We start from the raw sequence: 16,849 nt of genomic DNA, 5'->3' as shown, positions 1-16,849 counted from the left end.
TAAAATAAAACCTACACGATAATAAGCCATGTTGGAAGAAAGTTGCTTCCAGGTACCTTCCATTCCATTTCATTGTGTCTTTGTTAACTGTGTGAGCTGAGGATTGTAATCCCCCACATGGCTCAAAAATACCAGCACTAACCTTAAAATAAATAAATAAGGATGCTCATATATTAAGCACCATTTCTCTGTAGGCTCCAGCTGATGATTTTATTAAGGATGTGGAAGGAAGGAGAGAACCAAGGATAATTATAAATTCATAAATACATAATTCATTGGCATGAAATGATTTTAATGGGATGGATGCTGGATTGTCTGTTTCTTCAAGAAAATAACGGAGATGCTCTGATGGAAGCCCATAATCTGGCCTCTATGAAATGCTTGCCAATCTGATGGGGCGCATTTTCTCCTCTGAAACTATCTTGGATAAGAAACACATTACAAACTCATCAGTTTGGCTTCCTGTTAACAAAGAGACAGCAGCCGTCTGGATCATTCTGGATTCGCAGTGAAACTGCCACACCCTGTATCCTCCAAGTAACACTATGCCAGTTTGACAAGGGGCAGATGAATCCAGGAGCTACTGTGCAGGGGTTTAAATCTATGCGGCAGCTGACGGTTGAAATAATCATCTGGAGATCGCTCAGAGCTAGCCGGGGAAAGGTTGAAGCTGTATATTTTGAGCATATCTACTCTAATGGTTAATCTCTTGTCTTGTACGGGCTCTCACAGGGTGGACCAGCAGCATACACTGACAGCTTCAAGGTATTACTCACAGTAGACAGGCTTTCGCCTTGACTTTCAGAGTAGCCGGTGGAGGAATCTAAGTTAGCTTGATTGGAAAAGGGGAACTCACCTGACTCAAGTCCTCCAAATAGGAGGAAACCAGCAGAGCCCACAGCACGTTGGGTCATAGGGACATTAGTGTCATTAAATGACCTCTATTTGTCCCCAAGTCTCTGACTGTGTGCTTCAAATAGACCCTGATCCTTACTGTATTGTTTGCTTGCTTGAGCAGGTGGGGAAGGACAGTGCTCCTTGGGAGGACGGGAAGCTGGACAGATGTGCAGAGGGGACTGCTGCAGAGATCAACACAGCCTTTCTGCCAAGGGTCAGTCAGTTAATAGCTCAAGCTTTATAGGCCACATGGCCTCTAATGCATTATGAAGTTACTCAACACTGTTAGAGAGGAAAAGGAGCTATGGGCAAAAGGTAAACAATGATGGTGGCCCTGGTCACCTGGCAATTTCATTTAGAGATACTAAAATTTGAATTTTGTTTTGTTTTGTTCTTGAGACTCTTCGTAGGGCCCAGGCTGGCCTCAAGCCCTTGATCTTTCTGCATCAGCCTTTCAAGAGCTGAGATTACAAGCCACATGCCCTCCTATGGCTAGCTAACATCTTTTTTAATATTTTAGGAGACATTATCCTTAGAGTATTCTCCCCAAACATTTGACAATTGTGGGCTGTACGAAAATACATGATAGGCCACTATTTGTCGACTCTCAACATGAGAGAGGTAAGAAGGTGTCCAGATTGGTGCCAGGAGCTGAGCAGTCTTCATCTGCACTCTGAGTGACCCGCCAAACACGAACATCACACACTAGGGCTACAAGAAAGACTTGAATCCACCTTTGACCTAAAGGCCTCTGTTTGACTCGAACTGAAAGTGGTCCTCCTGCTCCTGTAGTCTTTCCAGGCTCCACCAGAATTGCTCAGGGATGTTCTTCTTTTCTCGTTTCCATTGTGTGCTTTGTCCTCCAACTTCATTGTTCCTGTCTGGGTCTCACTGCTGAGAAGCTAATACCCAGTGATCTTCACCTGAGGCTTCTTGTACCTGAGGCAACAGAGAGAGTCTGTTCCAAGAAAATAAGAAAGAAATAAAAGGGCTAAAGGCAACCAGGTCTCTGAAAGGAATTTTCTACTGAATGCTGAGCAGGGCAGAGTGATAGGAAAATAATTACAGCAGGGTCAGAGTTCAGGGAAGACACATGAGCTGAGATTCTAGATGTAAGGCTCTTTGAGGAACGCGGCTCTCCTACTGGGATGCAAACAAGACCCAGGGATTGTTTGAGAGATGGGGATGAGGCATGTGGCTACCCTAGATGTATACAGTCTATCCAGTTCAATTCTAGGGGAGCCTTTGTTCCTATTTATATAAGGAGATTACAGTGAAGGTCACGCAGATTCTGTTAACATATTCATATAGTGTTTTCCCCCTTGTAGGAGCTGAATTCCTTTATTATTCTATATTGATGGACTCAAACTTACACAATTTAGGTTTCCTAGGCACTAAATAGAGCCAGAAATATACCCTGTGATTAACTTCTGCGTAACCTATTGTTCCTTAAAGTCTCCCTTCCCATTCTTCTATTAGCACCACAAAAGCCAGAAATGAAAAAACACCAACAAACCCTCCCTTCTGTGCCCTCCCAGCTCTCCATTGGGCGGGTGTTCCCTGTGCCCATTAGTGCAGGGCAGCCTCCTATTTTCATTTTATATAATGACAGATTTTTTTAATAACGTACACCCTCCGAGTTTTCCAAATAAATCTGCTTCCTATTTTTTCAACTACAGGTTGTGAGATTGCCCAGCTGGATAATATACAGGAAGACGTGGCTGTTCAATTTTAGAGAGTTTTGTATGTTTGAGACATCCTTCATCTTTCCATTGTTTGTATATTAATATTTTGCATGATCTTTCACAACTACTTTCTTAGATTGATTTTAATGGGGGTCCTGTCACAAGTTCTTGATGATACAGCCTCTGATCGGCAAGCCAGGCATTGTCATCCTAAGGAAGATGTTCCTAAGCTCCCTATACTCTGATATTGAGCTGTCCCACTGCCCTTCTTGGGGTGTGTGTCTTAGGCTTATTGCTCTGTCCCTTTTATAGGCTTATGGCAATTCCTAGCTACAGGCTTCATTCTGTATCAACAATCAAGTGCTAGTTAGGACAGTCATGATACCTGGCCCACACTATGGCTTATCTGTCTGGGATTTATTATCTTTGGTTTTTCTCATCTCTTTAGGAAACTCCCACACCCAGTTGCCGGACCTAAGAGGCTGCCAGGGTGAAGCAGCCTTCTGTCATTTAGGATCCATTTTCCTCTTGGTTCTTCATTATAAGACCCTTAATGTTAGTTAATTCATCCAGACTTTTTGTTAGAGAACAGACAGTTATATTTCAGGGAGTTCCATCAGCCAAGGAGTTCCTATCCATGGGGCATCTCACTGCAGAATGATGGTGTTACTGGAGATTCCGTGGTTTGTTTCGAAGGAGAGGCTGGGAGCCATACTTGTGTTGCCCTCTTCCCCAGCAATCATGTTTTCAGTGTTTATCCTCAGTGTTAGGAAGACAGCAGTGAGATAGCAAACATGACCCCTCTAGAAAGTACCTGTGTTCCACTGATATCACAGAGAAATATGACACATCACAGACTCTTTGTAGTTGTTATTTCTGCTGAGGAGATGGTGCCTGAGATAGAACCCAGGACATAATCACACATGCTGAGCAAGCAGTCTACCTTTGAGCTATACCCTGAACCCCCAGCATTACTCTTTCTGAGAAGCGTCTGAGGAGTAGCATTTAGGTTTAGATCAAGGTAAGCAGTGATGTCAAAACCAAGATGGCCAATCAGGCTGACGGTCTGGGAAGAGAAGCAGCAGTATAGCAATGAAGGATAAAGATTTGAACAGAAAGGATAAAGAGCGTTGGACAGGACTCTCTCCAGCTAGTAGGCCTGATCCTGCTGTGTGTGCACCCATGTGTGTTGTGGGTGAGAAGAGGAATTCTTTATATGTCTGGAGATTTCTACTCAAAGAAGCAATTGTTTTCTGAATTTTCATATGTCCCTCCTCCACCAAGTATTTCTGGAAGTCAATGGAGGGAAAAAGAAAGAAAAGACCCTCCTCTTCAGCCATGAGGGAGAAACTTCCATTCTAACACAAAAGCATAGTTGTATTTAGTATTGAAACCAGTTGGTAACTTTTGTAATGACCAATTTCACTAGGGATTAATTTCAGTTTTCTTCTCTCCTTATTCCTTGGCAGTTAAGGCTGACGCTAGAGCACGTTATCACAAAGACCCGTTTGTGCACAAGAATGCAACTCCCAATTCTCAACATGTGCCTAAGCCAGGTGACAGAGTGCTGGGCTTTGTCCCAATGTGTAATAATTGTCTGGTGCCCCTCAGCCTTTCTCTGTAACATGCTAAGCTCAGTTGAAGAAGAGAGAGGACTACCGTGGCTTTCAGCATGCATTAACTTGTTTGGGCCACAAAATTTGAAACAGAAAAGCCATAAAAAAAAATGGATAATCAGTAAAACGACGCCACTCTCCCACTAGCCGCTTGCGCCCTGACTTCGGTGGGAAGCCCCTTCAGCGTGATCCCTTTGTGTTCAAGCATGCCATTTATTCTGAGTGACTCCAGTGTGAATATGACATTACTAATGATCTGCTAAGTGTGTGCAGATGTGGGTTACTCCAGATGTGGTGATTAATAACGTAATGGAGATAGCTGTTTGACTCATGTTTATGAGTTGTTGCCTTTTATTACTTTTCTGAGTTTATTTGCTTTGAGCTGTTTTTTAACCCCAGCCAACAAACCCACCTTCAAATCTAAGAGCTTCATCCTCCACCCCCTCCTAAATCTTATGAAAAAAACAGGGAAGAGGGAAATGCCCTAGGCTGGAGGGGACTGCTGGATTCATCCCACACAGTATCAGACTGCTCAGGCAACCTGAAAATCACAGTCACGCCCATTTCAAGGACCCTTACAAGAGGCATCAGTGAACCCCATCATAATATTTGCAGGTTAGAGAGTAACACAAAGGCAGGGATTTCTTTCTTTTCTTTTTTTTTTTAATCTAGTAAAATATGTGATCATTTTGAAGTAGGGCCAGGCCCCTGGCCAGTGTTTCTGGAAGATGTTGCTTTGCTCTTGCTCAAAAACAGAATGCTGATGGAAAGTGGAATGAAATGTTGTTACAGATGCTCAGCTCTGCATTAAGGCTGTTGGAATTACTGCCACATCTTAAATCAATTCCCAGAGCATTGTCTGGAGGTTATGTCACTGAAATAATGAATCCTCTTTAGTCAAGAAAACGCAAACATGTTAAAACCTCATTGTAAGTTTAAATTAAACTCCAGCGCAAACCAGGGGATCTGAAGCCTCATTAGACCGGCCTGACATTTTTCTAACGCTGACTCTTCTCCCCAAACTGTAAAACTGTTAGATTCAGGGCCTATTATACAAGAGAGCACTGGGAAGTTACAACAGAACATTAAGTGTTATACTTAGGGATGTGCAAAAACAAGCCCTTGAATTTTATGAGGACTCGGAGACTGGAGAGAGTTTGCCTCCTATAAAAATTCCACATTAGATTCCCGAACTTGTTTGTATTTTGAAGAAGCTGGTAACTCAGGCTTCTTTAAAGGAGCATGTCTTCATGCAGCTCACTCCACGCAGAGGCCAGAGAAAATGCTAGGAAGGTATATTGCAATTAGCCAGAAAGCAGGTTCAATGCAAGCCCGTGGGTATGCCTGCTTGCGAGGCAGTGGTTTGCTACTTCAACATGTTTGTCTTTCATGAAAGTGAGTAAATTTCAGTCTCTCCTTTAATCCCATTTTTATTTCTACCATGTAGTCATAGAAGCCATGAAACAAGAATCATATCTTAGAGCTCAGCTAGAAGGTTTTCTAGATCTGCTTTTTTTTAAATATACAGAAAGTGGTGGAACCCATAGGAAGGATAATAATTAAATATGTTTTATGTCCTACTTAGTAAGGAGAATTTATCCATGCTCCGCTTCTGAGACCTAAGCCATGTGTAATGTTACCCATTACACAGCATTCATATATTTAAGCTGAGGACATTTTCCATCCCAGCTCTTCAGGGACCAGATTTCCAGGCTCCAAATAAAGCTTTGAACATGGTTCCATTGAAGTGAACAAATCCCAGCTTAAATGCACTATGATTATGATGGATGATCTCTCAGAGTTGCAATGAAAATAAATAGTTGCCTTGCATAGAAGCAGGCATCACACTCCTTCCGCAGTAAGGTGTCTCCCCGGAGCTGGCTAACACATATTAACTTACAGATCTCCCATCTGAAGAGCCGTGGCAGCAAACAGCCGAGGCTAGGTAAACGGAAAAGGGATGCTTAATCCAAGAGGATATTTTCTTAGAGGCCCAGAGCTAATGGGGAAGGAAAAGTTCAGCAAAGAATTCAGCAGAAAAGCCAATGAAAGTAACTAAGAGAGACTCTTTCCATAATTGGCCACAGCCACGGTGATGTGTGGTGGTCTTGAGGAATGCTGGCGTTTGACTAGGATAGACGAAAGACCTTTTGGGGCATTGCTCTGTAAGCTTATGAAAGAAGAAGAAGAATTTATGCCCCCAATAAACATACTTATGCTCTCAAAAATAACACACTCATTTAAGTAGTGTGTTAACAACTATCCGGGTCTCCCTGTTGCAGTTTAACAGTGGCCCATATTAAAAGGTGACCTTGGATTATGCAAAGAATCAACGCAAGACTTCCTTCTCCAGCCTAAGGTGGGGAAACGTAAAAGTCTATTTAGGCATGTGTGTGAGCAAGTACACACACTCATACTTTAGCCTGCTTTGAATTGCTTTGGATGCCTGTCCCCTGTCCTCTGAAAGGAAGATGAATTCAGGTCAAACTTAGAGTGCCTGTTTGCTGGCTGAGAGATGCATATCAACTCTAAGTGATTTTTTTTCAATACCATTTATGTGGCTTGTATTTATTTCTTTAATCTTTTAAGTGCTGCTTAGTCTCAGTGTGATTTGCTGTGGATATTCATTTCTGATAAGACGTGATATCCTCCCAGCCACATAGCCCAGCATGGAGCACTAGGTGACTGATAGGGTCTCAGCCTGAGTGGAGCCTAGGGTGGGAGGTGGGGGTGGAGGAGGTTTCAGGTGGCAGGGGGAATGGGTTGTGAGCCTTTGCAGGTCCTTTCTGGCCTTGATTCCATCTGGTATTCCTCTCATCCAGTCACATCATTTCCCCTTGCCTTGGGTCAGTCAGAATGAGGTAACCCCAAACCGACAGTAGGGCAGAGGCGAAGAAGTGTGACATTCTGAAGCAAATCTGGAGGTCAGTCAGACTGGTGGAACCCCTTTGGTGCTGTGTGTCCTCACTGCCTATGTTTCTTTAGGGTTTTCAGAGAGGCGCTCTAGAGAGCATGCTCTGTTATTGGTCATCTGGACAATAGCAAGCAGCTGAGCTTGCTGCCCCCCCCCCAAGCCTCATACATATTAACATACACCAAGCTTCTTTTGATGTTGTCACTACTAATATTTCTCTTCTTAGCTTTAAGGTAACTTCCATGCATTCTGAGTTTCGGGGCTGTTTCCTCCTAGTCGTATGACAATCAACTCTGAAACTCCGAGGATCCTCTATTCCCATCTCGACATGGCAGTGTTAGCCTGGACTGTGTGAGGGTGGGGAGAGCAGGGCTAGAGTTTTGTTGCACTTGTCTTTGGGTGACAGGCTGGGCAAATATTACCCAGCCGCGCTCTTAGAAAGCAAGCATGGTGCAGGCTAACCCGTCTCCACTGCTTCTTAGTGGGTGTCTCTGGGCAAAAGCAGCAGAGTGCAGTGTGCTGTGTTGTCTGTCAGTAAAGCTTCACATTGCTTAGTGATCTGTGTGGTTCAAACATTTGGAAAGCAAGCTTATGGTTTCCAGGCCCTCTCTGCCGCCCTCCATCCCCCACCCGCCACCGCCTCCTCTGTGGGTGTCCTCCTTCAGTGACAGCCTTCTCCTTCATTCCAGTGCTCTTCTCCAGCCCCAAGTACGCTCCCTGGTGGCCGCTGCAAGGAAGAGAGCTGAGCTGGGCTGGTGACTCTTGAGCCCACATGCACTAGGGTTCCCAGCTCTGGGAACCCTGCCAGTGAAACATGGGCAGCTAAGGCCTGGAATCCCTGCCTCTCTTCAAGGCTCTTGCTGTGGGTGCAAGGGTTGGGAACCAGTTATGTTGGTTCATTTGTAGAAGCAGCAGGCTGGCTGTTAATCCGCTACCTCAAATACAACTCTATTTCTGATTTTGGTTACAAGAAAATTCGTTTGATTATTCAACCAAGCAAAGTATTAATTTCTAACCAAAATTAACTCCTAAAAATAATGATATGTATTTTTATATGTAGATAAAATCACTACGTCTCATTCTTTCTTACACCAGGGCATTTATAGGTTGTTCTAGTCTCTTTACAGTGCATGTTCAAGGGTTGGTGCATAAAGCAGTATTGCTTCACCCTCCTCTCAGCCGGCCTCTCTGACTAACGCATTCCGTCTTTGTTACTGGGCCTCTAAAGGCAGCCCTGACTCTCTATCTAGTGAGTGACTGAGCCTTGAATGTGTGTCCTTTGATATCTTGCCTGTGTTTCGCAGTCTTCCCTCAAACTGTTCATAATCTCACAAGCTGCCTGTATTTGCAGTTGAAGATGAGCAGCCGCCAACGCTGTCACCCAAAAAAAAGCAACGTAATGGGGGTATGAGGAACTCACCCAACTCCTCCCCGAAGCTGATGAGGTAAGCAGATCCCCCAGCATGGTCACCTCCCCAGCTCCATCTCAGGCCTCTCCACCTGCCCAAGCCCAGGCCCAGACCTTCCTCCTCAGTCAGCTCCATGGGGGAGGGGAGAGAGATCGTTAGATGGCTTCGTAAAGGCTGGAGTATTTATTCTGTCAGCTTGACAGCAGTTAATGATAGAGCTGAAAAAATTCTGTCACGAAAAACAGTTTGAAAAGCTGTTTGAAAAATACATAGGCTTTAAAGTCTTAGCTGTCACCATGTCCTGTCTGTGTGTAGTTACTAAACAGCAGTGGCACTAATGACACCGGGAACCAATCAGAGGAACTCTGTGGTTAGTTTGCCTGCGGCAAGACTCTTTCTGCTGGAGTCCCTCTGAGGACTGGTTTCTGTACTTAAGGCCATATGTGAGATGTATCATCACAATCAAAAATGAACCTGAAGATTACCTTCCTTTTATCCTGTCGATGAAAATCAAATTTCTGCTAATTGATTTTGACTGAGAAAAAAAAAAGTTTAATAATCCATGGGCTTGCCAATGCAAAGTTCAAAAGTAATCCAGTTCTGCTCAGGTTAAAAGCAATATTAATTATGGAACTGGTTGTGCTAGCAACCTTCCTTCCTTCCTTCTTTCCTTCCTTCCTTCCTTCCTTCCTCCCTCCTCCTTCCTTCCTTCCTTCCTTCCTTCCTTCCTTCCTTCCTTCCTCCCTCCCTCCCTCCTTCTTCCTTCCTTCCTTCCTTCCTTCCTCCCTCCTTCTTCCCTCCCTCCTTCCTTCCTTCCTTCCTTCTTTCCTTCCTTCTTCCATACTTCCTTCCTTTCTCCCTCCTTTTTTTCTTTCCCTCACCTTCCTTCCTTCCTTCCTTCCTTCCTTCCTTCCTTCCTTCCTTCCTTCCTTCCTTTCTCTCTCAGTCTATCTCTCTTTTCCTTTCTCTTCGAGCATTTCTAAACTATGACATCATCTAATAATTAACAAATTAAAACAGAGTCTCAATAAAACTCTACAAGTTCCTGTTTGGGCAAATTCTCCTTGTGTCACCTTTGTCTCTTTGATTGTTCCCCAGTCCCATCATCTATTTCCTCAAACCTCTTAACTCTCCCACACTTTCATGAGAAGGAATGATTTCAGGTCCTGGAGATAGTTCAAAGGGTAAAGGCTTTGCTCTACAAACTTAAGACTTGAGTTTGAGACCCATGATCCACGGGTTCTGGGGAGGAGCCAGGTGCAGAGGCTCATGGGTAATACTAAAACTGGAAAGAAAGAGACAGGTGGGTTCTTGAGGCTTGCTGGCCAGCCACACTGGACTACTTGGTTAGTTGTAAGTCAGAGAACTCTAAGTGAGAGACCTTGTCTCAAACGAAAAGGTGGATAGTGCCTGAGGAATGAAGTTGTGCTCTGGGGTGTGTGTGTGTGTGTGTGTGTGTGTGTGTGTGTGTGTGTGTGCGCGCGTGTGTGCGTGCACGCGCGTGCGTGCGCGCGCGCACGCGCATTCACATGTGTTCTACAGAGAGAGAGGGAGGAAAGGGACTGAGATTTCAGAACTGTACTGCTCACCTTCTGGAAATCCTTGCCTTTCTGACATCGCTTTCCTCTTCCATGGCCAAGGACCCCTCTCCTTTAGTTTCCTGACATGCACTTCTCCACCATGTGCCTGCCTCACCTCTGTCCACCTATCTGAGTCATAGATTGGGACTTGTCTTTCAGGGATGGGGACGTGGATTCCCAGTGGCAGATCCACCTGGCCCTTTCTCTCTTGTCATGTGTGCCCTCTCTGCTCCGTGAAAGGCTTCCTTCAGTGTCCTAAGCCTCCTCTGTGCAGCCTTGCTGGGGCTCTGCTGATTTACAGGCATGTTTACAGTTTACTATGAGAAGGAATAAAACGCACCAGCTGCCAAGCCACTGGGTTTTATGACGCCAGTTGTCAGCCTAGCATTCAAGTCCTATTTACTCACCTTTAGGTAATCGGCTTATCTAATGCTAATAGTTTTCTCCATTTAAAGGAGAGAAAAGCCCAAGTGCTTTCTTTTGCCTAAATTTAGAGAAGCAAATAAATAAATAAAGAGGAATCTGAAAAATGTGAAACCTTGGGAGCCCAATTCCCTGTCCCTGTTTGCTATGTAAAGTATGACTCGTCGCTTTGATCTTGAGCAATAATAATTCTGAGGAGTTACACTGTTTTCATATGCTTCAAAGCTGTGTCAAAGTTTTGCTGCTTAAGGGTACTTCTTTATTCTGTTGGCTCTTGGGTACCAAGATGACAGGTCTCCTGTAAGAGGTGGAGGCTTTTTTAAGTCGTAGCCTTCAGCAAAACATCAAATTACCAAATCCAGGGTAACATACTTCTACACAAATGCCTTTCCTGTAGATATATTATAGCATATATATTAAATACTTTAGTGTTACGTGCTACATTTTATGTGCAATAGAAAGTGATGGTTTGAAGTAGCCTTGGGGGGACTTTTTTCCATAAGCAGAGAAAGCTAGTGTATACCATATCAAGTATGGTTTTTACAGGACTTTCTGCCCGAAGGCCTTTGTAAATAAGTAATGATCAACAGATTGGCTGTGGGTTTTTGAAAAGCATGCCCATGTCAGTTTGCATGATGGGGGAGAATTTTCAAAGTGGATCTTGCTTTCATTGCCTGCCTGAGAGGGGCTGAGGGAGACAGCCATCCCAGGCCAGAGCTGTCTTCTTCGTAGTACATCAGAATAGCTAAATGGGGGTCAGGTGGCGAGCCAAAACTTGACAAGCTGCAAAACCCAGGCTTCTTCTGTCGGTGCCCATGGACTGCCCATCCCTCCAAAGTCACCATCATCAGATGCCTTATCTCACCTGTGCAATGGCCTCCATCAGAGCTTCCCTGGGAGAGCCGTGCAAGTCAGGACACTCCTCTTTGTCTTTTTTCTCCCAGGTGACGTTCTCCAGCTAATTTCAGAGAAGCAGGGACAGGGCCTCTGCTGGGTTCTCCATTTTCCTTCACATCCAGTCTAGGGATGAAGGACCCAGCCACTGGGCCTCCTAGTTGGCCTTTGCACTGTCAGTGTGGCCCCTGTTTTCCTGTGCTTTCCAGATCTCTTTTGCTGCTGCACACCCAGCTCCTTCCTGCTTCCTCCTATCTCCTCAAACACCCCTTTTTTACTCTTCAAAAGATAGGACTCGCCGGTCCCATTCCTCATGAACCCTCCCCCACCCCAGATCCATAAAGAAGCTAATGACTTAGTTGAAGTGGACTTTCTGGAGTTCCGTGCCTCACTTTTGAGCAGAATCAATCATTGTGAGTATGGGCAGGTTTTAGTGGCCTATGGGTGGTGATACGAATCGCTCCAGAGAAACTCAGAGCCCAGAATGGCCTGTGATGGTCTGTAATTTACCACCCTGCGCTTTGACAAATAAAACAGGCCCCTGAGTGAGGACGTCCTCCAAATCATGTGCCAGCAGGAAATGTGGGGACTCTGCACTAATGGCCCCATCTCCCATTTGTTCTGGTGTCAGGCTCACCCTGACGACTCAGTGCCACTTCATTCTCTGTGTGATCATTACCTGAACAGCCTTGTTTTTGTTGTGTGTTTGTGTGTCTGGATTTGGAGATAGTAGATACTTTAGTTAGCCTGACAGAGGCAGCCCCATCGCCAGCCGGAGCCGTGGCACTGAGGCTGGATATGCGTTGACAGACAATCTTTGGCACTGTACCCACTGAGAAGAGAGTCACGGTGTCCCTGAGTCTCTGTCTCTCTGTCTCTCTCTCTCTCTCTGTCTCTTTGTCTCTCTCTTTCCTTCTTTGCTGGTTTCTTAATCTGGAGTTAGTGGAAGAACTTCTCCCAGTCTCTACGCAGACACCACACCTGCTGCCTGGTTCTCCCTCCCCAGTGGATCTCTGCTTTGGAGCGTAACCATGTCGCTCCTCAGCAGTAAGTCCCCACAGGGCAAGAATTTGATGAAAGCTGTCTAGAAAGTTAGGAAAGCAAGTTCCAATCTGCTGCCCGCCGTGTGATGAGCGGTTAAAGCGAACTGACGTGAATCTAACCTCCCTGTGCTCCCCGCCCAGGAATCTCAAAACGAATCACCCTGAGTTTGTCCACAGCCATATTGGAGGGATTGTTTTCTCAAGTGCTTTCTCAGATGATGAGAATCTGTACCTGGGCTCTCACACATGTTCTGAAATGGAATCCCAGATGGCTGTGTGTGCCTCAGGTGCCGGTTCACAAAACAGATTAACTCTCATTGCACAGATGTTCCCTGAGGGCCTACTGTGTTGCACGTGTTGTGGGAAGTCGTTGAGGATCTCAAGTATGGTGTGGTAGAGGGGAATCCAGTTTGCAAAATGAGACAGGGAAGCCCGCACTGCACAGTCGAGTAAGGCTTTATTGCGCCTGTGAACATGGAAATGCTGCTGTCCCTCTGACCGGCTGTGGCTGATTTGTGAAGGAGGTCCCATTGCCATCGTTATAGGAGAGTCTCTACTGATGTCACTACCACCTCTGGCTCATGGTTGCCCGAGCATTATTTCCAGAGTGTTGTGCATGTAAACTCATTGATAACTGGAGCTCTCTTAGCAAGTGTATGTTCCCCATATGACAAATGAAGAAGCTTGGGCATAGAGAGGTGAAGTCCATCACATCTGGGGAAGTCTCACATCTTAGAAAGATGGAGGAAAGAGTTGTTGCCCTTAGACCACTGTACATGGCATATTATGACGGCACTGAAGGGTCCATGGAGTAACATCTCTGGAGTTGAAATTGTGTATGTATTCTAGCTTCCCAGTCACGGAGGATCTTGCCTGTTGTAAGCATCAGGAAACTCTTGCAGGTTTTGGAGGCACTGGTACCCTAAGTTGGGTGTGGAAGGATCATTGCTAATGGCATGAGGGTGGCCATGGAGTCCCCCATCAGGACCTTTCTGCACTTGTAAATGTGGAGATGTGTAGGAGGGAGCCCACCCAACCTCAGCCTCTGTCATGGTTTTCTGAGTACCAAGGTCTCAGTTTAGGTCATGTGGTATTTCTGACATCAGTTTTGCAATCTGAGCAAGGCAGTGAAGCATAGAAATGAAGATTTCTGTGGGATGTGTCAGGCAGACAATTAATACAGAGATATCTCTTGCCCAGGCTAGCACAGATAATTAATGGTGCCCCAAACAGAGACATTGAGCTCTTAGAAGAACACTTCACGTCGTGAGACCCAGAAGCGTTAGCCCCCAGTTTCCTGAGAAGGAAGAGAATAGGATTTGAGGGAGCAGACTGTTCTCTTGGGCACTGGCTGATCAGTAGGTGAAATGAACATCTGCTTGTTAAGTCGTATCTCCTCTCTTTTGACTCATACCTTTCATGGGGACCTTTTGTTCGGACTTCTCATACCAGACCCTGCCAGTGAGACAGATTCTGATAATAGGAAATGGAAAATTGGCCTGAAGCCCACTCAGGGTTGCAGACAGAATGCCACTCTTACAGCTTTTCCACTGGGCAGAGAAAGAAGGAAGGCAGGAGACAGGTTAGCTAAGTAAATCCATCCCCTAACGCACAAGCTAACAGCTTGTGACAGTCCCCCATGGGATCAGAGGATGAAAACATCATGGGTGTCATAATTCCAGGGTTTGGAGGGACTTAACACGGGAAGCAGGACAAGTTTGTGCTCAGCTGGAGGGCATTGTCCTTTCACTTCAGAGGCCTCATATAGAACCAAGGACCATGTCCACTCCCTGAGACATTTCTTCAGCATAACAGCAGTCACCTCTGTTTTGCACCGAGGAGGACACCTAATAAGTGATACTGTGTTAGGGGGGATGGGAAACACTGATGCAGTTAGAACCAGGGAAGCTGAGAGGGTCCCATGTTTACACAGGGTGGCTGGAGCATGGTGGGAAAGTTTTGTTTAGGTGGCTCCATGGTTAGCTGTCTGGAAGAGAGCAGTGGCTGAGTCCTAGAAGGCCACATCTCAGAGGCAATGCTGGCTGTCAAGAGGGTAGATGCAGAGTAGAAGGATTCTGGCAGGTACCAGGCCATACAGTTCAGTATCTTCACAACAGAATAGAAAATATTACTTACCAGGAGCCAAAAGGCACTCAGGAGTGGGACGTATCTGCCCAGAACCATCTTCTTACTAGAACCAATGCAAGAAGAGAAACTTGAAGTGATGGGCCCCACCTTTCAGAAGTATTCATGTTTTACACCAGAGCCTGAATAGTTCCTTCATTAATAACATCTGTCTGGACCACTAAGGACGTCACACCTGGTTCCTCCCTGCTGAGTACTTAGGGCAGCTGGCTCCAGGCAAACTCCAGGCAGCCTTGATTGCTTAAAGACATACTTTATAGTCTTCCTTCCCACCATGATGCCCTTCTTAATGGCATATAGCCTGTCTTAACTCAAATACACTATTTGTGAAAAATATTAGAAAAGACCAGAACAAGTCATCAAAAGAGAACAAAAGAAATGGGCTCCTGCTGGGTATGCATTCTGGACCGCATAATAGGTCTAGTGATGTTCAGAGACAAGAGCTCTTTAACTGGTTCTTACTATAATCCTGGTTGCTTATTGAGCATTCGCTGTGTCCTCTACTGGTCGCTGAAAAATGCACGGGGGAGAAAATGCAAGATCCAAATCTTCCCAACGCTTACCATTTAATGAATGAGACAGACACACAAATTCTTGTCTCCCAAGGAACAACTCATACTTCTATAGGAAAAGAGTCACAGAAGTCACTGAAACCAAGGATGAACTATGTTAGCCGAAAGATGAAGTCTAAGAAACACTCGGCACAACAGCATCTGATAGCACAGATGCTCTGTTCCTTGTGGAGGGGTTGTACTCACATTTCACCCCGCTGCTGCCCATTGCTGGGAGCCCGCTGCAGGATGGGGTCAGCCTCTGTCTGTGGGGGATGTTCGTGATGATGGAAAAGGCCTTACCCTGTGATGAAACGTTAAAGTGGGGAGAAGGGTGAAATTCTGAAGCCACCTAGCCGCTTCCTTCTTTCTGGACATTGTTGGGCTTCTTGTGTTTTAATGTAAGTGAACTCAAAGCCACACAGTAAACTGGGATTTGCTATATTCAGCTGTAAGGGGAACTCTACTCTTTATAATATAATTCGACTTTTTCACAGCAGGTTTGCTTGGAAAGGGATTTGCAGTTTAGCTTCAGGCTCTTGTCTTCAAGGCAAGCTTTTTGTGTCTCTGCTGCGGCAGGGCATTTAGTTCACTTCCTGAGATTAATTGATGGCAAGTGGCATTCCTTGCTCTGCACACCCTCCAAACAAAGATCTTTTATTCTCCTCTTGAAGTCAAGCATACTTAATTTCTAGCTGTGGACATCGGAGGTAGGAATTGAGAGGCAAGGAGCAAAGAGAAAGAAAGAAAAAAAACAAAACAAAACCTAGCTCACTGGGGCTGCTGTGTTATAAATAGTGGGCATTCCTAAACCAGCCTTCAGATCTTTGGCACATGACAAAGACTCACACAAGCCTTAATTGATTTTTGAGCCACTCCTTAGCACATTGTCTTGACAAGGGCTCACGGGGGTCATTTTCTACTGAGTATTCATGCAAGCTGTGCACTTCATACATACCCTTGATGTTGTTTGCCCTCTCTTTACAGCTTAGGGCATTGTGGCTTGGGCTGCAGGGGAGCAGAAACAAGACACAGCTGCCTCCTGCAGGGGGGAAGGGGGGGAGCCCAGCAGGACTGGCTTCCGGTCAGTCAGACCTCCTCTTTCAAAGCCTTGTTTCCCTCTTTCTCACAGTGCCACTGAAGCTATGCTGCTGCTACCCCCCCCCCATGCACATGGGTTGTTGGTAACAGAAAATGCCCATGAGTGTTAGTTTGATGGGCACGTGACAAAATGTGGGGGGAAATTTTAGCATGGTAACATTTGTAAGGTTTCAATTTATGGGAACTCTGTCATGGAGTAGGATAGCCAACAGAAGTAGTCCTATGTCTTTCTCGTTGGCTTTTCCATTATGCCTTCTTCCTTTTGGTCATATCAGAGGCACCAAAGCAGGACTAGAGTCTTCGCCAGCAGTAAAGAACAGCGGGGATGGTAGCAGTAAACACTTGTTTCAGCCCATCCGCTGAGTTGTTCGCTACATGTGTGACGTGGCTTTGCTTGTGTATGCCCAAGGTTGAATCTATTGCATAATAATGATATCTAACACTCCCCGTTTTACTGATTGAAAAGCTGAAGCAGGGTACAACTTGACAAGTATGAGGCAGGCCAGGATTTGAAGACATGCGCTTTTGCCTCTGTGCTTAGGCTCCTTACCCACTGTGTGAATTGCCTCTGAGGAAATAGGAGGTTTCCCC

At 45.4% G+C, this 16,849-nt stretch overlaps 1 protein-coding gene across 19 annotated transcripts in view; it reads left to right on the top strand.

The window, feature by feature from the left end:
• The window catches only part of Kcnma1 (potassium calcium-activated channel subfamily M alpha 1), a 719,966-nt gene that overhangs the window by 614,548 nt on the left and 88,569 nt on the right, over window positions 1-16,849 (top strand). For 17 of the 19 annotated variants that reach the window (XR_012907918.1, XM_075949389.1, XM_075949388.1 and 14 more), the window contains one exon: window positions 8,464-8,557. Coding sequence is in view for 18 of the 19 variants with exons in the window: in XM_075949389.1 (XP_075805504.1) it covers window positions 8,464-8,557 (94 nt within the window). In the remaining variant the exon portion in view is untranslated. Of the gene's footprint in view, window positions 1-4,051; window positions 4,139-8,463; window positions 8,558-16,849 lie in introns of all 19 variants that reach the window. The other 2 variants (XM_075949398.1, XM_075949397.1) reach the window with 1 other exon arrangement.

Source organism: Microtus pennsylvanicus, chromosome 15 (assembly GCF_037038515.1).
Source record: "Microtus pennsylvanicus isolate mMicPen1 chromosome 15, mMicPen1.hap1, whole genome shotgun sequence".
Lineage (NCBI taxonomy): Eukaryota > Metazoa > Chordata > Mammalia > Rodentia > Cricetidae > Microtus > Microtus pennsylvanicus.
This window is presented reverse-complemented; position numbering and strand designations above follow the sequence as displayed.